Raw genomic sequence first — 22,673 nt, 5'->3', positions numbered from 1 at the left:
ATGTTCTCATTGTCTTTTGACAGGTGTTAGGGTACACGTTGCTTCACATACGTTTACTTTTTTCCGTGATGAAAATATTTTGTCCAATTATTCTGAATTTGGTTTTACCTTTGAAATGGATATGGCTTTTACTAATTCTGATTTTTAGATTACTTTCTATTCTGTCACAGAATCATGCAACATTCACATCTTCTCTTCACATTTCTTCTGTTGAAGTATATATAAAGAACTGTAGCTTTTAGTGGATATTCAAATACTGGAAAACACCAACAAACATTATTACCACTCTAATAAAATAACATTAGTGTCTCCTACAAAGGTTAGCTTCACTACACAGAAGCATCTGTCAAATCTGCCAATTTAAGGTTTTGTTTTGCTCCAAAACTTATTTCTTGGAAAAAAAAAAAGATTATTTCTTAGGATTTATATAAAGTATAATATGTGCACCCACTTATTTATTTTGTTTGCAAGAATGACTCCCATCAAAGTTATACTCAAGACTAACTGTTCAGAATGTGATTCTTTCTCTCCTACAAGTTCCAGATTTGGTTTCCGGGACCTAATTTCCTATGTCAGTGCTTCTTGTGCCTGCTTTTGACCTGACATCAATGGATTCCTTCAACCAGCAGTGACTCTATGTTGACTGTCAAGCTTTAATTCTCAGAAGAATTACAATATTCCACCCCCCCAACCCCCCGCATTTTCCTGATTTCTTAAGATCTCTCTCTCTTTTTTTTAATTATTTTTTTTGGAGACAGGGTCTTGCTCTGTCGCCCAGGCTAGAGTGCAGCACTGTGATCATGGCTCACTGCCACCTTGACTTCCCAGGCTTAAGCAATCCTCTCACCTCAGCCTCTGGAATAACTGGGACTACAGGCACGAGCCACCATGCCCAGCTAATTTTTTTTCTATGTTTTTGTAGAAAGAAGGTCTCACTATGTTGCCTCAAACTCTCTTTACCAAAAAGTAACTTATGTTAACCAATCAGTCTTTTTTTTTTCCTATTGTTCTATTTCCTTGTTTCTACCTTACCAAACCCACTGTTTTGCCAATGCCCAGTGGGAGTTTTCATTCTATTTGCAGAACAGAAGCTGTCTTAATTCATGAATCATAAATAAAAGCCAATTAGATCTACAATTAAATATAATCCTCCCCCCTCAGCCTCCCAAAGTGTTGGGATTATAGGCGTGGGCCACAGCACCAGGCCTTGACTAATATCTCCTCTTGATGTGTGAAAAACATGGAAATTTCTGAAGAAATGCCAGAAAGGAGTTCCCACTGGAAACGTGAGTACCAGCCAGTTAGGTGAATATAGACGACATCTGCTTTAGCTTAAGGTGAACTATAATCTCTACATTTAAACAAAAGGATCGCTTTTCATTTCACATTTCTTACAGTTCAATCTTAAACAAAGACAGGCTTTCCATTCAAATTATATAATGACCAGAAGCAAGCAGTAACAATCACTGGCTAATAAATATTTTGCATAAATATAAACAATCAACATGTGTTAAATACGCAAGAAATGAGTATAAATAAATTTCTACTATTACTACTTCCAAAGGGAAGTCAGTACTACTAAACAAAAAAGCAAAAGAAATTGCCTTTTATCTCCTCTAAATTGCCCTCTATCTCCTGAAAGAGCTATTACCTCTGTGAAATTTCTTACCAAGTTCAAAGTATTCTTTTAAAGGCAAAGGTATGTTGAAACCTTCCAGTAAGCATAAATACAAACACCACCTAGAAACATGTTAAGATAGTTTACATGATTAACCCATTTATACTGAAGGTTGAAAAATTTTTTATGAAAAATCAGACCTTGGCAATGACGCTGAGCAGTAGGATATAAATAACTCCCACAAGCTTAGAGTTCCAATAATGGAACACTAGGTATAAATGGATTAAAGATCAAACCAATGAGAAAAGGAAAGTAATTCCCAATGCTCCTGCTATAAGAAAGTCATTTCTACAAAAAAAAGTACAAAATGATGGGGGGTGGTGGCTCATGCCTGTAATCCCAGCACTTGGGGAGGCCAAAGTAGGTGAATACCTTGAGGCCAGGAATTCAAGACGAGCCTGGGTAACATGGCAAAACTCCATCTCTACAAAAAATACATAAAGGAGTTGGGCGTGGTGGTGTATGCCTGTAGTCCTAGCTACTCGGGAGGCTGAGGTGGGAGGATTGCTTGAGCCTGGCGGGTGGAGGTTGCAGTGAGGCAAGACCAAGACACTGCATTCCAGTCTTGGTGACAAAATGAGACCCTGTCTCAAGAAAGGAAGGAGGGAGGAAGGGAAGGAAGGGAGGGAAGGGAGGGAAGGAAGGAAGGAAGGAAGGAAGGAAGGAAGGAAGGAGGGAGGAGGAGGGAAGGAGGGAGGGAGGGAGGGAAAAATCTGTTTTGTTTTGTTTTTTTTCCTTTGGTGACTAAACTTAATTTGAAAGGAAAACCCTGCACCTGAAGGGGGTCAAATACCACTTCACCTGTTGTTAAAAGAATCAGGCTTAGTTGACTTTTTATACATGCTCACCTCCTCTCTATATTCCCAACCCCCCTCAGAAACACCCTTATGCAGAACTCAATTTTCCTCAATTTTCATGACTTCCAAATCTAATCTTCAGTCCTCATTTTCCCCCTGCTACCTCTAAAACCCCAAGAGTTTGAAGAACACTCCTACAGGGAAATCTAACCATGCCTTACTACTTAAGATATGTAAAATCAAATTCATCTGCCTTTGAAATGAGTACCTCTATTTCCCATCCAGTCCTGGAAGGTAACTATGTCTTGTTCTTTCTATCCTACAACATGCAGAAAATAATCACTACTTGCTGAGCAGATCAATGTCAATGGATACATAACTCTCCTACACTCAGATCCTTAGAGTTCCTTTGCCTCCCCTGCCTATTAACTCATCCATATATTCAGTCACTCACTAAACCCTGTCCTAGTTATCCCATGTGTCCCTTCCTTCCTGTTCCTATTAACACGTATCTATGAGGCATTTACCTCCTCACCTTTAACCCACAACACCTCTTAAATTTGTCTCTGGGACTTCAATCTCTATATATATTCAATCTACTCCATAAATATGCAGACTTTTCTTAGTATCACCTTCATTAACTTTTCTCTGATTAAAGGATCACCATTGTAACTTCTTTTGCCAGCAAATTTGGCCCTGAGACATCTACACTTCATTCAGACAAGACCTGGAAAATACAATTCTAATTCTCTTTTATCTTATGGCTCTTTTTCCAATTACCTAAAATCTACAATCCATCTAGTTTCCTGAATCTTATCCATGAAGTTTTTCATGGTAGTCTCAATTCAAAAATACTTTTTCCTTGCACTAAGTTTCTACACTACCTATCACTTAAGCCTCAGTTCAAATTAGACAGCCTCATATAGTTGACTTATTTATGCATTTGTTTTTGTCTGTTAGCCCTAACTACATGTTAAGTTTCTAGAGGGCAGACACTGAGCTCCACCTTTTTTGTGTTCATCGTAGTACTTAGACAAAATGCATTCACTATTGATGTTGGAATGACTGGTGGTAGTGTGCTAGTAGCAGTAATAGTTGAAGCAGCTAACATTTACTGTAAGGACAATTCTAAGAGCTTTACATTTATTATTTAATTTTCACAATTACTCAAGGAAATAGGTAATAGTATTACCCCTAATTTACACATTAGAAAACTGAACACAGAGAGGTTGAGTAACATGCCAGACATTACACAGCTAATAAATGAAAAATCTGGACTACGTAAGTTGAGACAAATGGGTTGAAAAAATTTTGAAAGAAAGAGAAAATAAAGGCAGTTGTCTTTTGGTTAAAATCATAAATGCTACCCGTGAATAAAACACATTAAAAGCACTGATTATCAAAGACACAATCCTCTTTTAAATTATTATTTTCTGACCACAGTTCATTTTTGCTGAAGGTACTGTATGAGTGTGTAGCATAACAATACAGCATTTAAAACATTTTGGAGTATGAAAAAGAGCACTGGTATTATGTCAGCTGTGTTCCTACTTAGTTTTCTTACGTTCTTTTACAATTCAGACATCAGAAGAATTAAAGAGCTATATTTTGTAATATGAAACAGTAGTGGAGGTATACAATTACAAAAGAAACAAGGCTATTTTCCAGCATCACAACCTTAGGGAAAAGGATATGGGGAAGAAAAGAGAAACTACATAAACACAGGAGGGAGAAATTCCAAATTTGGAATCTTTTGAAAAGTCTGCATCTAGTCAAAAGCAACCTAATTATACGGAAGATTCTTTATATCTGAGAGAAATGTATAAAAACTAATGGAAAACATCACTCAACTTTTATTTAACTGCATATAGGATGTTAGGTAATTAATAAATGCAAACATAGTCTCAAAATCTTTACAGGAACTTGGTTCATCTGGTAGAGTTATGTCTAAATTTACACAGAATTACACAGCTTTAAAGACTTTGAGGAATAATATTCAGCAACAATTCCAAGTAATTCCTTCTGGTTTTCAAAAGCATTCATTTTGAGTGTAACTTTTCCTTCACACAAATTTAAATGTCTTATGCTTGAGCTAATTTTCTCTTATCGCTCCCTCCGAGAAAAAAAAAACAACAGAACTTCAGCCTTCAGCTAAAAAATACTTCATTATTATACACATTTCTGCATCCCTCGATCTTTCTGAAAAGGTAATTTATTTTAAAAATAATGCCTTGCCCTAAAAAATGTTAAAATTTACCAAAACCTACACTTCTAACATAATATAAAAGTTTTCAGAACAAAAATAATTTTTATTCTGTAAGGTTTTTTTTTTTGTTTTTTTTTTGAGACTGAATTCTGCTCTTGTTGCCCAGGCTGGAGTGCAATGGCGCCATCTTGACTCACCGCAACCTCCGCCTCCTGGGTTCAAGTGATTATCCTGCCTCAGCCTCCCGAGTAACTGGGATTACAGGCATGTGCCACCACGCCCGGCTAAGTTTTGTATTTTTAGCAGAAACAGGGTTTCTCCATGTTTAACAGGCTGGTCTTGAACTCCCGACCTCAGGTGATCCACCCACCTCGGCCTCCCAAAGTGCCGGGATTACAGGCGTGAATCACCATGCCTGGCCTCTGTAAAGTTTTTTTAAAAAAGGATATGGGCCAGGCGTGGTGGCTCATGCCTGTAATCCCAGCACTTTGGGGGGCCAAGGCAGGCAGATCACTTGAGGTCAGGAGTTTGAGACCAGCCAGGCCAACATGGTGAAACCCCCGTCTCTACTAAAAATACAAAAATCAGATGGGTGTGGTGGCAGGTGCCTGTAATCTCAGCTATTTGAGAAGTTGAGGCAGGAGAATCACTTGAACTTGGTAGGCACAGGTTGTGGTGAGCGGAGATTGCACCATTGCACTCCAGCCTGGACAGCAGAGCGGACTCTGTCTCAAAAAAAAAAAAAAAAAAAAAAAAAGATATGGAGGCAGAATAAGATAACAGAAAGACTGAGGAACTCTGGAGTTAGACAAAACTAGATTCAAATTCCAGTGGTACTGAGCAAGTAACTTGTGGATCTCAGTTTATCTATAAAATGGATATAATAACACTAATCTTGTAAAGATGCTCTGAGAGCTGAAAATAATACATGCAGTAAAGTACCTACATATTGCAGATAATAAATAAGTACAACTAATAATACAATTATTTGTAGAGCCATGCCCCAAATATCTTCAGATTTAGCTAGATACTTCTCCTTAAAAAAATGTCAAAACATTACAATAAAGGCAGGTAATATAAGAAGCACCCACATACCAACTACTCAGGAAAAAAGCAAATATTATTATTTAGCCTCATTTGTTTCAAGTGGATTTTTTTAAGTTATATTCAAGCCAAAATAACCAAACAAATTTAATCAAACTCAATGCTAAAATAAACGGGATTCATAGACAAATGCAAACTGGAAATATTTTGAAGTTATAGCTTCTAAAATAGCTCCTCTTGTAAATGAATTTCAAAATTTCATATTAACAGCCTTCCCTACAGAACTAAATATTTCACTTTAAAATATGAACATAATGCTATTTAAAGGATTGATTCCCTATTTCTCTCTTCTGTCAAACTTCTACCTTGAAAATGCTTCACCTAATATGTGAATCAAGACCAGATGACAACACTAAAAAAGAATTTAATCACATAATTAAATGATTTTCTTTGCCTTAAAAGATCAATGTAAAACTATGTATTTCTGGTTCCAGAATGATGTCAAGAGTGGTGACAGAGTTTTGAGTCTCCCCAAAACCCCCCATAAAAGGACAAAAAGCAATGAGGAAAACAAAAGCAAAATTCAACAACATGTACAACAAAATGAGGCGGCCAATACTTTAACAGTAGTGAAGTGTCACTCAAATTCTTCCACAGATTGTAATTATAAAAACTGGATAAACAAAATTTTTTATCACATTTAAAGATAATGAAAACCTTCCAAATGTAGACAGAGGCCTGCTTTGAGCTTAATATTTCAATTATCAAAAAACTGCAGCTGCAGGCAGGGCACAGGGCTTCATGCCTGTAATTCCAGCACTTTGGGAGGTTGAAGCTGGTGGGCTGCTTGAACCCAGGAGTTTATGACTAGCCTAAGCAACAGGATGAAACTCTTTCTCTACTAAAAATACAAAAAATTAGCCAGGTGTTGGTGTCACATGCCTGTGGTCCCAGCTACTTGGGAGGCTAAGGTGGGAGGATCGCTTGAGCCCAGGAGGTCAAGGCTGTGGTGAGGCATGATTATGTAATTGCACTCCAGCTTGGGTGACAGAGCAAGACCCTGTCTCAAAACAAAACAAAACAAAACAAAACAAAACAAAACTCCTAATGAGCTCAGATGTTAGATTTAGCAGATCAAGGCTTCAATGCAGCCATCATATATATATATATATATATATTTCAAAAAACTGACAGAACATTTGTTCAAAGAATTAAAGGAAAACATAATGAATGAACAAATAGGAAATAGCAACATAGAAATGAGAACTATACAAAACAGAAATTCTAGAGCCAAAAAGTGTAATAAATGAGATTAAAAATTCACTAGATGAGCTCAACAGAAAACTGGAGATAGGAGAAGACTCAGTGAACCTGAAATTAGATCATGTGAATTACTCAATCCAAAGTATACAGAGAAAAAGACTTTAAAGAAACAAACAAATAAACAAGCAAACAAACCAAACCTCAGGGGACCTATGGGAAAATGAAATGGCCCAACATAATATGTAATTTAGAATAAGAGAGGTGGAAAAAAAGACCAAAACAATTGAAAAAAAATAGCCCAAGCTCCCAAATTTGGTTGTAAACATTAATTCATATATCCAAGAAGCTAACTGAAATGGAAGCAGGAAAAAAACACAAAGAAAGCTCCCTTAGACATCGTCTAAGTGCTGAAAGCCAAACATAAAGTAAAAGGTTGGAAAGCAGCCAGAGAAAAACAACATGTTACATATGGAGGAAGAATAAAATAAGTTGCTGACTTCTCATCAGAATATGGGATTGACATAGCCAAAGTGCTGAAGCAACAGATGAAAGGAAAATAAATTTCCAGGTAAGCAAAAAATGAGATAATTTGTTGCCAGCAGACCTACATAACAAGAAGGGCTAAAGGAAGTTCTGCAGGGTAAAGGGAAGGAATACCAGATGACAATTTTGATATAAAAGAAGAAATAAAGTGCAACAGAAATGGTAAATATACAGTAAATGTAAAAACAACCCACCACTACCAAAGTTTGTTCTTCTTTTAATTTCTTTAAAGGACAGATAACAGTTTAAGGCAAAAATATAACACCACTGATGGTTTAATAACCTATATACCATCAGTATATCTTTTTGTATAGTTCTGGGTTTGCAGAAGCATGTTAATACTCTACATATTTAAAAGCAAAAATCAGTAAGGATGAAGAAAAGTAGGAGTGGGGAGAGACTAAATCTGAAAGCAATCTGAAACAAACCCAACTATATTTTAAATGAACACCATAATCACACCAAAGAGGAAAAATAACTCTAAATAATTTCAGAACACAGTACTTGACCCCATATTCCCTCAATCTTGGGCAGGGTAAGGGAGAATCACAAAGGAATCCTGAACTCTTTGTATTATGTTTTTTGTACTTTTATGGACAACGCATTCTGAAACTAATTAAGATTATTATAGGATTGAGCAAATGAATAGAAGTGCTGATGTTGTTGAGAGCCATGAAGTAAGAATTGGAGGAAGAACCAAAGCAAGGAACAATTCCATAAGGATGAACTAGAATTGGAGGTACAGGTTTGCGCATTCTTTATCCAAAATGCTTAGGACCAGGAGTGTTTCAGATTTTGGAATATTTGCTTATATTTAATGAGATATCTTGAAGATGAGACCCAAGTCTAAACACAAAATTAATTTGTTTCATATACACTTTATAGCCTGAAGGTAATTTTATACAAAAATACTGTTTCCTGCATGAAACAGAGTTTGTGTACAGTGAACCATCAGAAAGCAAAGGTGTCAGGTGTGTATTTTCCACTTGTGGCATCATGTCAGCACTGAAAAACACCCAGATTCTGAAGCATTTGGGATTTCAAATTTTTCAGATTAAGGTTGCTCAACCTGTATTGGGTGAAGTCATGATTTCTAAATTACGTATGTGTATGCATGTGTAAGTATTGATACATGATATATTTCCTAAGTGTCCTCTGAAGAGGTCTATGAATATATGAAGTAGCAATAAACACACCCAACATTCAGATCTTGGTTTCTATTAATAATACCATCCTTTACTAAAATGAACTAGGCAGCTAGTCGTGGTGGTACATGCCTGTAGTCTCAGCTAAAAACAAAAAGAATTGGGGCTCTTTGGAAAAATAGTTGTTCTGGGACCGTGGCAGAGAAGATAGAAGATAAATGCAGAACAGCTTGTTATATCAGAAAGTAATGAAGTCTCAAAAAAAAGACAAAAAAAAAAGATAGGGTCATATCACACAAAGGATCCATCTTGAGGGGGTTCCTACTGGCCAAATCTGAGACAATTTAGACACCAAAATAATTAAGGACAGTAAAGAATTATAACCATTGAGAAAAATAAAAATTCATGGGTCAATGGTGACAATAAACTAAGAATAAGGGAAGACTCTTGGTAACAGAATAGAATGTCAACTGTTGTGGTTTTCTGCATTTGTGTTATATTTAACATTTAAACTTAAAAAAAAAAAAGATGTAATATTGAAATCCAGTGAGACCAAACACCCTAGCTGAGCATGGTGGCGGGCGCCTGTAGTCCCAGCTACTTGGGAGGCTGAGGCAGAAGAATGGCGTGAACCCAGGAGGCGGAGCTTGCAGTGAGCAAAGATCATGCCACTGCACTCCAGCCTGGGCTACAGAGTGAGACTCCATCTCAAAAAAAAAGAAAAAAAAAAAAAAGATCTAACTAACCCATAAAGTTTCCTTTGTTGTCTTAGCTGCCAGAAAATTGATTTCTTTTCCATGTTTTTGACCTAATACATCTTCTGCTTAAGTACACATGGTTACATGTTTTCTTTGCAAAATATCTCAAATATCTTCTATCCTTAAAGATAGAAGATAGACTATAAATTATACATTTAAAAATAATCATCTTAACCATCTGATTGCAACACTAATGTGAAATAATTTCACCTAACAGCAGTACTACAAACAGCCATTGCATTCATCTGTGGTTAAAAAAAATCAGCTTTCATCAACCCAAAAAGACATGCAATTGTTCAGAATGACTGCTTTTTAAAAAATACTTGACAAAAGTGAAATATGAAAATCAATTTTTACACATAATACTGCCTTTCCACCCTCAAGCTATTGCTTGGGAAATGCAAAACAGTATTTCAGATAATTAGGAAAGAACCTCCCTTTACAATATGGGAACTTTTAAATTAATAAAATTCAAATTCCAATTCTCACAAACAAATATGTAAGAAAAAACATGCCATTTTTTCTTCACAGACACTGCAATGATTATCTTGAGACATAATAATAGAAGCTATATCTACTGTAGGCATCCTATGTGGTAGGCACTGTGGGTAGTTACCTATCTCTGATTACAATTACCAGCAAGGTAGCTCCCTTGCCCATTTTACAGATGTGTAACTTGCCTAGTGACACTATATAAGGGCATATGGCTAGACTGAATTCAGTGCTTTCTATAACTCAAAAGTCTATGTTATTCCACTTTATATGAAGTAATACGCATTTTTTGGTCCTTCTTCCAAAAAGAAAGCACTGTTATTTGTGCTTTCATTTTCTCTAGTGCCTCTTTTTGCTTCAGGAATTAAAATAAAACACAGAAGCTGAATTTATATTCAAAATGAGATTAATAATTGAAATAAAAATGCTTAGGTTACAGTAATGTCCTCTTTAGTTTGAATCCTATAAACTTAAAATCTACCTGAACAGAGTTTTCTGTTTTTATACTAAGAAAAAAGTTTGCAAGAAAAACAATAATGTAAGTTTTTAACGGAAAGAATGTTAGGACTTAATACGAAGACAAAAAAGCAGGAATGAGTTGAGACTTATTCTCGCCTTCATACACAAATAATCCTTAAACTATGTAAACAATAACACAGTACCACAACACTGAGTAACTTTTACATGTCGGATTTGTAAAAATGGTGCAAGGAAATCTCTTTAGATAGTGTACTTATTCCCAAGATGAATCTATCACTTGGGGAAGGGTGCTGGCTATATAACCTAAGCCGACAGTTACATAACTTAAGAACAGACATTAAAAAAACTATTTTTCCATGTTTTTCCCTTCAGCCTAATTATGTACTCTCTAAAAATACTGGACCATAATTTTTGACAAGGTGATAAATAAAACAACATAAACAAGTGTATAGTGAATAGCTGGGCTATCACCTTGACCCCTGTCCATCATCATCAACCCAGTTCCTTCCCTGTATATCCCATAAAAATTCTTACTGGTTTCTCATCTATCCTTTCAGAGATTTATTACACAGTTCCTTATTAAAATAAAGTTGGTTACAGGTACTTCACACATTCTAATGTTTTTCTTTTCATTTATCTCAACTTAACATGACCTAAAGAATGTCTGGCTATACTTTCTCAATGCCTTACATGCATGCAGTCTTTGATTCCTGTAGCAAGGCTTTAAGTGAGCAGTACTGCAGGTAAAGCAAAAATGTGGTGAGCAAAGCTGACACCAAAGCTAGTGGTTAAATAGCTACAAGCTAACAGACATATAATCAATAACTAACTCCACCAGCAACATTAAAGCAAATGAACTAATATTTTCTAAATACCTAGCATAGTCATAGTACCTATTATATCTATTTTACTGTACACTGTAGTTCCTTTTACAAAATAGACAACATATTTAGTCTTTTTTTGATTTTAAAAAAAAGGGATTCTTTGTCTACCAGGCTTTCTAACATAATGATACACAATCCTGAGTCACCCTGGACTTAACAACAACAACAAAAAAGATTAAGTATATTATTAGTATACTCAAAACTAACGTAACCATTAGCAAGGATACAAATGTATTAGATATAAAATATAACCTGTGTGCTCAAGTACTTAATTGTATTATGGGTTGGACATAAAAATAAAAGTCATATGTACCAAGTAAGTGGTACAAACAAGTGTCAAAGAAATGTAGCCGGAGGATAGTATACTTGTACTTGGAATGATAAGGAGACACATTAAGAAGGTAGCTTTTGAGCCAAACCAAGAAAGGTTGGCTTCATGGAGCAGAGAAGGGGGCCAAGAAAGCAGCAACTAGTCAATACAATGGGCTTGGTGCTTTAAAATATTTAAGTAGGGAATGGCAAACTACAGCTTATGGTCTAAATTCAGTCCACTGCCTGTTTTGTATAACCTGTGGGCTACCAATGGTTTCTATGTTTTTAAATGGTTAAAAAGTATCAAAAGAATATTTTATAACATATGAAAATTATGAAATTCATATACAAAGTCTTACTGGCACACAGCCACATTTGTTCATTTACACATTATCTGTGACTGCTTCTGTACTGCAAGGCAGAGTTGTATAGTTGCAACAGAGACCATGTGAATCACAGCCTAAAATGTACTATCTGGCCCCTTAGAGAAAAAGTCTGCCAACACCTTGCCTTGGGAAGGCCTATGTAGCTGAAGCACTATGAATGAGGGGCTGGGTGGAGGATGGTAAGACTGAAGCTGGAGAGCTAAGAGGAACCTGTGTGTCATGGTGAGGATTTGGGTCCACATCCTAAGAGTAATGGGGAAGCTGTTAAAGAGTTTTAAGTAGGAGACTGACAATTAGATTTGCATTTTGAAAAGATCATGCTGGTTGTTACATCGGGGACCAGAGGACTAGGAGATATGAAGGCTAGTATAGTAAGTAGTTCAAGCAAGATATGAATATAGCTTAAACTTTGGTGCTGGCAAAGTAAAACAAGGAGCCTAGGCAAGATTATTTCTGAGATCGCTTCCAGTAAAACGCTAAAAAGCCACAGTGGTTCAAAGTCTAGTTTTGCAACTTTCCTGAGCGTTTCCAATTATCACAAACAATTCTCAAAACTGTTTTGCTAGGTGACAAAGATTCTTTGCCAGGCCAAACTTTATTGAGGTTTCTGAATCTTCTGCTAGGCCCATCTGTCCAGTTTTAGCAAAGAACTCTGTGAAGTCAGTTTAGCAAGAAACCCCTATCCCTGATATCTGATCGTCCTTACCATCCTCCATGATGTCTGATCACCCCGGACTGTTTTTAGTAAGAAAACAGTTAGGTCGGTTTAGCCAAAATCCCCTTTACCCTTGATGTTTCCTCTTAGTAAGTTTCCATCCACTGATCCCACATTGCTTCTTGGCTACAAATTTCCACCTGCCCATGCTGTATTCAGAGTTGAGCCCAATCTCTCACCCTCTTCAAGACCTCACTGCAGTGGCTGCTATACTTATCATGATGGTCCTGAATAAAGACTTCCTTACTCTGCTTTAACAAGTATCATTGAGTAATTTTCTCTTTAACATAGGAACAGCTCCCCAATAGGTAGAATAAGTTAAAAATAAGCCAGCAGAGCATTATGCATCTAAATAGTGTCAGAATGACTACAGAATAAATGCCCCTCCCTCCATTAAAACACTTTCTAAAATATGATTTATATTTGTTAAAGTTAGAAAGGACTACTTTTATGATATTAAATTTACAATTAAAGAATTTACAGGTAAATAATATAATTTAAATGAACACACAACACAAATACTGCTTAGGAATATTTTCACTGCACTGTTTTTCCCATAACTTAGTAAAGACAAAACAAAGAACATACCTGCTACATTCTAACAATGTAACTTTAAGACGGCCTTCAGTAAGTGCCCATTGTTGTATATGGATATGCTCTTCATCTTCTTCAAATCCTTGCAAGGTCTGGTATGGAAAAAACGGCTTAAACCTGACAAAAGTAAAGATAAGTCTAAATGTCTGAATAATAAACACCACAGTTTAAAGCATAACAAAACCCACCTGTACAAAAACACAAAGCAAAATGAACACCTAATACTACATGTGCTCTACAAAACCAAAGCTTACCACACTCCCTCATAACTGGCAGCAAACGGTGCCTTCGCTATGGCACCCATAAGTCTTGGTTTTTTGGTATGCCCCCATTGATAAGGCAAGAGAGAACAAAGAAAAGAAAAATCTAGAGGCAGCAAGTAGGCCATGACGTTTAGGTGGGGCAGGAGAGAGACTGTTTGTGAACCAGATGGGAAGAGTGTTCCTATAGTACAAGATCAAAGTTCAGAATGCATGTTCCATGGAAATAATATACAGTCCCCTTGGTATCCATTGGGGATTGGTTCCAGTACTTCCCAAGGATACCAAAATCCAAGGATGCTCAAGTCTCTAATATAAAATGGCCCAGTATCTGCATTATACACATTCTTCCATATGTTTTGAATCATCTCTAGATTACTTATAACACCGAATACAATGTAAATGCTATGTAAATAGTTGTTAAGACTATATTGTTCAGAGAATAATGACAAGGAAAAAAGTCTGTACATGTTCAGTGCAGATGAAATTTTTAAAAAATATTTTCAATCCACAGTTGTTTGAATCCATGGATGAGGAACCCATGGATGTGGAGCCCACGAATACAGAGAGCTGACTATAATAGACAGTGATTAGTACATGATAAAGATGACTGTAATAGCAACATCAACAACAATTAACACAGCAGAGGTATTCATTAGAGATGTTTACTATTTGCCAGGCAGTATGCTAAGTGCTTTTTACATGCATTATCTTATTTAATGCTCACAACCCTGAAGAGGGCAATATTATTGGCTCCTCTCTCCAGATGAAAAGGATGAAGCTTAGGAAGGTTAACAAGTTTGTTCAATTTTACAAAGTGAATGGCAAAACCAGAATTCAAGCTAGTCTGATTCCAAAGTCCAACTACATAACACCTCAGTTACCTATGAATTATTCAGGCATTCATATGTTCATTACTAATATTGTTGTTTTTATAGAGAAGTTTGTGCTGAGTTATAAACTGTAGGTTTTAAAAAACTTTTAATTTAAAACACAACTCATACTCCTCCATTAAAGCTAAAGAAAAAGAAAATGAAAGAAAATTGGGCTTAAAGCCCTATGGGTTTCAATTCACCCTACGCATTGTCACTAGCCATGATATCTACTTGCTCAGAAAGTTTTAGTGGCTTCTTACTGACCACACACACAGATACACACACACACACACACACACACACACACACACACACACACGGTCAAAAGTTCTTGGTTTCACATTTAAAGTCCACCACAATTAATGTTCCTTTTTTATTTTTATTTTTTCTTGAGACACAGTCTTGCTCTGTCGCCCAAGCTGGAGTGCAGTGGCACGATCTTGGCTCACTGCAACCTCTGCCTCCTTGATTCAAGCTAGTCTCTTGCCTCAGCCTCCCAAGTGGCTCGGATTACAGGCATGCACCACTACACCTGGATGATTTTTGTTATTTTTAGTAGAGATGGGGTTTTGCAACGTTGGCCAGACCAGTCTTGAACTCCTGACCTCAAGTGATCTGCCCGCCTCGGCCTCCCACATGGACTCCCAAAGTGCTGGGATTACAGGCCTGAGCCACCACACCCAGCCCACAATTAATCTTTCTAATCATATATTCCCTTAATATAAACATTCCAATCTAGAAAGTCACCTCATATGCCCAGAAGACACTATGAATATTCCCGCCTTCAGGCCTTTCATACCAACTGGAGGTTTTCCCAGATTCCTCAAAGCCTGTCCAAATCCTCCCCTCTTTCGCACTCGGCCATACATGCTGCTTTCACTCTTCTCTATCTTGCAGTCCTCTAAATTGCTGTGCATTTATGCCTTAAAATGTCAAATATGACTTAGTCTCACAATTCTCTGCATCCACCATCACATACCTGACGGGATGTTTCACACACTATCAGAATTTGAGTATGTGTTGCGCTGATTTACAAACAGTTAACACTGAAACTGAAATAAAACACTTAGAAAGTATCAATAGCCTACTATAGTTTATATTGAAAGAAACTAATAGAGGGGGTTAAATGTTGTTTTATGTTTTCCCAGTAAATAAGATTAAAGAAAAAAATTTTAAGGAAACGTTAAGTAGGGACACAGGCGATGCTCAGTGCTTTTCTCCTGTTTCTAAACTAGTATGGAAAGCAGGAAGCCCCCTGAGTTTCTCCCAACTAAAACGCTAATTTGCATTTGAAGTCATTTGATTCAGACAGACTGGCATCAAATTTTTAGAGGGAAAAAACTAGTAACTAAATTTATATCAATATAATGTTGTAGCTGGGTGCTTTCAACACACAGTCCTTAAGACTCCTGAAAAACATATAACTCTGTCACTTTGTAAAAAAATTATAATCATCATATACACTAGAAACTTTGAATTTAATAATCCAAGTTAGCTAAATCACAACTGCTCTAAGAACCAGCTTTTCTTGTCAAATATAAAGTCAAAATTCAATAAAAAAATTTCTCACAGGAGTATGAGTTGAATGTTACATGGAGTAAAGTCTAATTTGGGTTTATTAATGCTCAGGGGGTTTTGCTAAGAGTGTTTATGTACAAAAATAATCTAAAATCAGAACAATGTATTCCATTTTAAATGAATATACTAAACAGTGGGATAAAGCATGAACATGTTCGGCAAGCCAATAAATAGAATCCACACATTAACATTCTCTAAGAACATTTGATTTTCAGAACTTTTAAGTCCAAGTCTTTAAGTAGCCCAACCCATAAAGAATCCAAACAATGAAGCGGGCTACCTCTATCACTTTCTTTTATCTTCCTATTCCATCATATGATCTTTCTTCAAAATCCATTAGTCTTTATTTCCTAATTAACCTATTAACTCAAAAATGTCAGTTTTCTCACTCAGGCTTCCCCCGAAAATAGTCTTAACAAACTACCTGTACTTCCTCCTATAGAAAACTTAAAAACCCGAACTAGGAAGATCGACTTTAAGGATGACAGTATGAAGAGCCCTGTTGATCTGCTCCCCAGTGAAATTCGTGAAAATTATTTCAAACCAAAACATTTACAGCCTCTGGAAATGGTCTTAAGAGCAAACACCAAATTTTAAAAATCTACTTAAGAAAATCTACGACAATTTGATAAGAAAGCCAAGTTGGTGGTGTTTGAACCCTGTTTCCCCAACAAGCTCAGGGTGGCAGAGACTCCACGCTAGACTTCTTTACTTTTTATTTTTTATTTTTTTGAGACGGAGTCTCGATCTGTCGCCCAGGCTGGAGTGCAGTGACACGATCTCGGCTCACTGCAAGCTCTACCTCCCGGGTTCACGCCATTCTCCTGCCTCAGCCTCCCGAGTAGCTGGGACTACAGGTGCCCGCCACCACACCCGGCTATTTTTTTGTATTTTTAGTAGAGATGGGGTTTCACCATGTTAGCCAGGATGGTCTTGATCTCCTGACCTCATGATCCGCCCGCCTCGGCCTCCCAAAGTGCTGGGATTACAGGCGTGAGCCACCGCGCCTGGCCACTCCATGCTAGACTTCTACTGCCAGGAACACAGGGCTCCCTCATCCCACAGCTCTCATTTGGTGGGCTTTCTCCCTGGGAGGAGGAGGATACGAACATTTCTCATCTAGCCTCCAGTCACCTGTTACTTCCAGGCAAGTTCAGTCAAGAGGAGGGGGCTTCCTTCATTGACCCAGCCCCCACTCATGGAATGGAGGGTCTACCTTGGGCACAGAACACTGAGAATACTGGAGCCCTTACTGTCTTGCCCTAGCTCATGAGGAAGTGGTTCCATAGTGGGAAAGGCAAGCCAAGAGGACCTCAGGCTACTCCATCCCCAATCTAGCACGCAGCTCCTAGAGTTGTGGTATCACCCAGAGAGAGGCCTGCAGTAGTCTTCACACCTAGCTCCAGAGACTTGGTTCTGATTATTTTGCTAAGGGGAAAAGGAGAGGGAGAGGCAAGTGAGAAACAGATTCTCCCAATCTCTTCCCAAAGGAATTAATTTCATTTACAATAGTCTGTGAAGAAGCTCAAAACTAAAGGCACTATCAAGAACAATGGAGGTTGTGGTGAAAAGCACATGTCTTCCCTCATGGATTTAAGGAAGACATATCCTAGGCTGTAGGCTGCTGTGCTCGTAGTAGAGAAACAGGAAATAAGATAGCTGGCAGGAGCCCTCCTGGGGTGAGAGCAAATATCAAACACTTACCCAAGAAACTATTCCTGAAGGAGGCACAATTTGATTGGAATAGTTTGTAGAACAAGTTATGCCCCTGGGTGCTGTTAAAAGCAATAAGAGAGTTAACACTAGTTGGGGGGTGAGTGGGGTGGGTGTACTGTACTAAAATAATCCAGGCAGTCAACCTAAAAACAGACAAGCAAATATCAAGCTCTGGGTAAGGGGAGACCAGTATCTAAGTTTGCTACAATATATTATCTAAAGTGTCTGGTTTCCAAGAAAAAGTTATGAGACATACAAAGAAACAGAAAAGTATGACCCATACAGCAAAAAACAAAGAAAAAACAAAACAAAACAAACAAACAAAACACACACTGCCTGTGAGAAGGACCAGATGTTAGATTTAACAGAAAAAGATTCAAAATTTGTGGAGACCAAAGTTCTTATTTTCAGAGGAAGCCTTCAGGTAGTAGGCTTCAGAGAGAATAGGCTGTAAAATGTTTCTTATCAGACTTAAAGTCTGTGTCCATGTTAAATACGTCTCCATAAATATGTTCATGGAAAAAGACATGATTAAAGAACTATAGGGGTTCGGCTATAGGGGTTCGGCCAGGCGCGGTGGCTCACGCCTGTAATCCCAGCACTTTGGGAGGCCGAGGCAGGCAGATCATCTGAGGTCAGGAGTTCGAGACCAGCCTGAGCAATATGATGAAATCCTGTCTTTACTAAAAATATAAAAATTAGCCGGGCATGGTGGCATGCGCCTGTAATCCCAGCTACTCGGGAGGCTGAGACAGGAGAATCGCTTGAACCTGGGAGGCGGAGGTTGCAGTGGGCTGAGATCGCACTCCAGCCTAGGCAACAAGAGTGAAACTCCGTCCAAAAAAAAAAAAAAAAAAACTATAGGGAGGTATTATGACAATGTTACATTAAATAGGGCATACCAATAAAGAGACAGGAATTGTAAAAAAAGAAACTATGAAACAAAAATAAAATTCTAAGCCCCCCCCAACCATCTGATTGGACTTCCTCCTCAGCCAGGGCACTCTTAAAATTTAATCTAAAAGAATGGTTCAAGTCATGATGGCAAATGGGGGTCAGACATGCCATGCCAGAGATGCCTCATTATACCCCTCCAGCATTAATAATACAGGAGTTATTAATAAGTAATTTTTAGGCAGCTAGAAAGGGTGAAAGTTCTCGGTGGAATTTTCCTTTAATAAAAAGCAGCCCCCAAATCATTTCTTCTCTAACAGAAAGCAGCCACAGAAGTCAGGCATAATATGCAGACTAGGAGCTTTTCTATGTAAATGCCAGCAGCTGTACCTGGAAGCCAGGTACATTCAATATGGTGTCTCCTCCCCTCTTTTCCTTGTCACTACTTTTAGGGTTTCCTGGCAGCCACCTGGTAAAACCATGTACAGACATCATGGCCGCTGCCAGGTGCAGGCCTCATTTGTATAATAAAAAGGCTAGGGTGGGAGGGCCAGTCTTTTCGGGGCTATGTAAGTAGCACACCTGGTCAACCCAATCCCCTGAGCCCTATGCATATCAATCACTGCCCCCTCAAGCCTCTGTACAAAACCGATTGCTTTCCACCGTAAATCAGAGACCCTCTTTTGGGCGACCCACTTTCTTAGCATGAGGAAGCTTTTTCTCTCTCTTTTCTTTTTCTATTAAACTTTCCTCTCCTAAACCCACCGCTCATGTGTGTCCCTGTCCTGAATTCTTTCTCCACCAAGACCAAGAACCAGGGTATATACCCCAGACAATGGAGCCATTTCATTAACATCAACACAGATGGGGGACAGGACTCATTATACCCCTCCAGCATTAACATGGACACAGACTTTAAGTCTGATAAGAAACGTTTTACAACCTATTCTCTCTGAAGCCTACTACCTGAAGGCTTCCTCTGTAATAAATAAGAACGCTGGTCTCCACAATTCTTTATCTTAATCCAGACATTCCTTTCTATTGATCCCAGGTTTTAGAAAAACTCAACCATCAACCAGAAAATTTTAAAATCTACCTATAAGCTGGAAGATGCCCCCCTCGAGTTGTCCTGACTTTCTGGACCAAATCAATGTATTTCTTAAATGTATTTGATTGAAGTCTCATGTCTCCCTGAAATGTATAAAACCAAGCTGCACCCCTGATCACCTTGGGCACAAAGGACCTCCTGAGGGCTGTGTCACAGGCCATGTCACTCATATTTGGCTCAGAATAAGTCTCTTAAAATATTTTACAGAGTTTGACTCTTTTTGTGGACAAAAAAAAAGAGGAAATTCTGTAGTCAAAAAGTACAATAAGTGAAATTAAAAAATTACAGAGGGATTCATAACAGTAGATACGAACTGGAATAAGAATTAGTGAAACACATAATGGGAGAACCAGAAGGAGAGAAAAGAGACAAGGGAGTAGGAAAAAATACCCCAAGAAATAAAACACGCAGCCAGTATGTCCTGAAGCCACAAGGATCGGATATTATATGATTCCATTCATATGAAAATCCAGAATAGAGAAATTTATAAAGACAGAAAAGTACATGAGGGGTTATTTAGGCCTGGGGGTAGGTAAAGGATTAAGAGGGTGATAGCTAAAGGTTATGGGTTTTCTTTTTGAGATGATAAAAATGTTCTAAAACTGACTGTGGTGATGGTTGCACATATATGTGAATATACTAAAAGCCAATTAAATTGTAAGCTTTAAACAGGTGAACCGTACAGCATATGAATTATATTTCAACATAGCTGTTAAAATGAAAACCAACAACCCTGCTACCCAGAAATAATTCTTCTTGTCACTGCTTTGATGTATAAATGTTTGGTTAGAATTATCTGATAAAATAATAGAATCATAAAATGGCACAGCTCCGTTAAAACAAATTATAGTCCCTTTTAATGCTTATGAAAAACAAACATTTATTGAATGGCTACCAAACCAGATGCTGACTGTATAAAGCACTTTATTTGCTCACTTAATCCTTACAACCTCCAAACTAGGCATCAGCACACTGTACATAAGGAAACAGTCTTAAGAGATCTCACACCTAGTAAATGCTAGAACCAAAACTGGAACTTGTGTTAATCTGTGATGCCTTCCATAACAGAACTCTGAGTGGCTCTGGAGGCTGGAAGTCGAAGATCAGGGTACAGACAGGGTTGGGTTTTGGTGAGGCCTTTCTGCTTGGCTTGGCGATGGCTGCCTTCTCACTGTGTCCTCTCACAGCCTTTTCTCCACGTGCATATTCCTGTTCTCTCTCCCTCTTCTTATCTTATAAGGAAACCAGTTTTATCAGATTACTGCTCATCTTTATGATCTCATTTAATTAACCCCGATTACCTTGTTAAAAGCCCTATCCCAAATAGAGTTACATTGAGGGTTGCGGCTTCAACATATTTTATTAATTTTTGAGGGGAGCACAATTCAGTCCATAACAAAACTCATATGTAACTCCAGAGCCTGATCTACAGTCCCTTAACTGACTTGATTACCACCCTGTTTTCTGCTGGAATACAAGTTCTAAACCAAGTCTGAAGGAGCCTGACAAAGGAGGCTTATGGATTTACATACATTACTATATTTGATCCTCACAATAGCATAGTATGGCAAGAATCACAAATCATTTTCTCATTTCACACAGTCCAGGGAGAACAAAAAGCTTGCTGAAGACTACATCCTTTTATTAAAAAGTTACATGAAGATACATGCCCACAAAATAAGGGCATAAAGCAAGACTGAAGAAAGTGATCCAAAACAGTGGATCTAAGTTAAGAGGGCAACGATGTCCTAAACCCAGATGACTGGTGTGTGGCAAGCCAAGAGAAAACCCGTTTGGGGCAGGTGATGAAAGCTCCAGGAAGGAAATCTCCAAGAAGTAAGAGGAAATAAATAGGAGAGGCAGAAGGAATGAGAAGGGAAAGGAATACTCTGAAAATCTGAGTAAGGCAATTCGGTAAGAGAAAAAAATATTGCTTTGAATGGCACCAAGGTTACGAAACTGGAATATAGAGAAGGAAACATAAATCTGCACATTAGACAGTTCTGTAATAAACAGTACTTATATAGACATAATAATGTAAAAACACAGACCAAGGAAGACTTAACTATGAACAGAACATGTTATCAATTATACAAAAATAAGGATGGCCAGGTGTGGTGGCTCATACCTGTAATCCCAACACTTTGGGAGGCTGAGGCAGGCAACCTGCTTGAGCTCAGGAGCTCATGACCAGCCTGGGCAACATAGCCACACCCCATTTCTACAAAAAATGCAAAAATCAGCTGGGCATGGTGGTGCACTCCTGTAGTTCCAGCTTCACTGGAGGCTGAGGCAGGAGGATCACCTGAGTCTGGGAGATCGAGGCTGCAGTGAGCTGAGATCACAACACTGCACTTCAGCCTGGGTGACAGAGTAAGACCCACTCTCAAAAAATAAAAAACAAAAAAATAAAAATAAATAAAGATGTAGTTCAGTGAATGAATGGAAAATAGTAATATAACTATATCAAAAAAAGGCAAAAGAGAAGGTGAGAGGATATTACTTAGCGAAATCCTTTATCTTCTGAAGCCAATCAATAGTCACTGTCTAAAGCTTCTGACTCAAGAATAGCTATATGATACTGTTTAGTAATACAGAGGTAACACCACTATTATTAGTACAGCTAACACTTATTACATACTTACCATGTGAAAGGCATTATATTAATTAATTCCCAAAACAATTCTTTGAGATAGGTACTATAATTAGCCCCATTTTGCAGATAAGGGAACTAAGACACAGAGAGGTTAAGTAACTTGCTCAGGGAAACACAGCTAGTAAGTGGTAGAACCAAAATTAGAATCTAGGTAGTCTAGCTCCAGAATCTGTGTTTTTTTTTTGTTTGTTTCTTTTTTTTTTTTGAGACGGAGTCTTGCTCTGTCCCAGGCTGGAGTGCAATGGCATGATCTTAGCTCACTGCAACCTCTGCCTCCCGGATTCAAGCT

General features: G+C 37.8%; 1 protein-coding gene across 2 annotated transcripts in view; it reads right to left on the bottom strand.

Annotated features, from left to right (window-relative positions):
* Positions 1-22,673, bottom strand: part of PDZD8 (PDZ domain containing 8) — a 107,828-nt gene that overhangs the window by 58,255 nt on the left and 26,900 nt on the right. The window contains exon 2 of one of the 2 annotated variants that reach the window (XM_003255007.4): positions 13,292-13,414. The exons of the other annotated variant lie outside the window; for it this stretch is intronic. Coding sequence (XP_003255055.1) covers positions 13,292-13,414 — 123 coding nt within the window. The remainder of the gene's footprint in view (positions 1-13,291; positions 13,415-22,673) is intronic. 2 annotated transcript variants of the gene reach the window in all.

Source organism: Nomascus leucogenys, chromosome 3, assembly GCF_006542625.1.
Source record: "Nomascus leucogenys isolate Asia chromosome 3, Asia_NLE_v1, whole genome shotgun sequence".
NCBI classification, from domain to species: domain Eukaryota; kingdom Metazoa; phylum Chordata; class Mammalia; order Primates; family Hylobatidae; genus Nomascus; species Nomascus leucogenys.
Note: the sequence above shows the minus strand (reverse complement) of the source record. Positions and strands in the feature narration are given on the sequence as shown.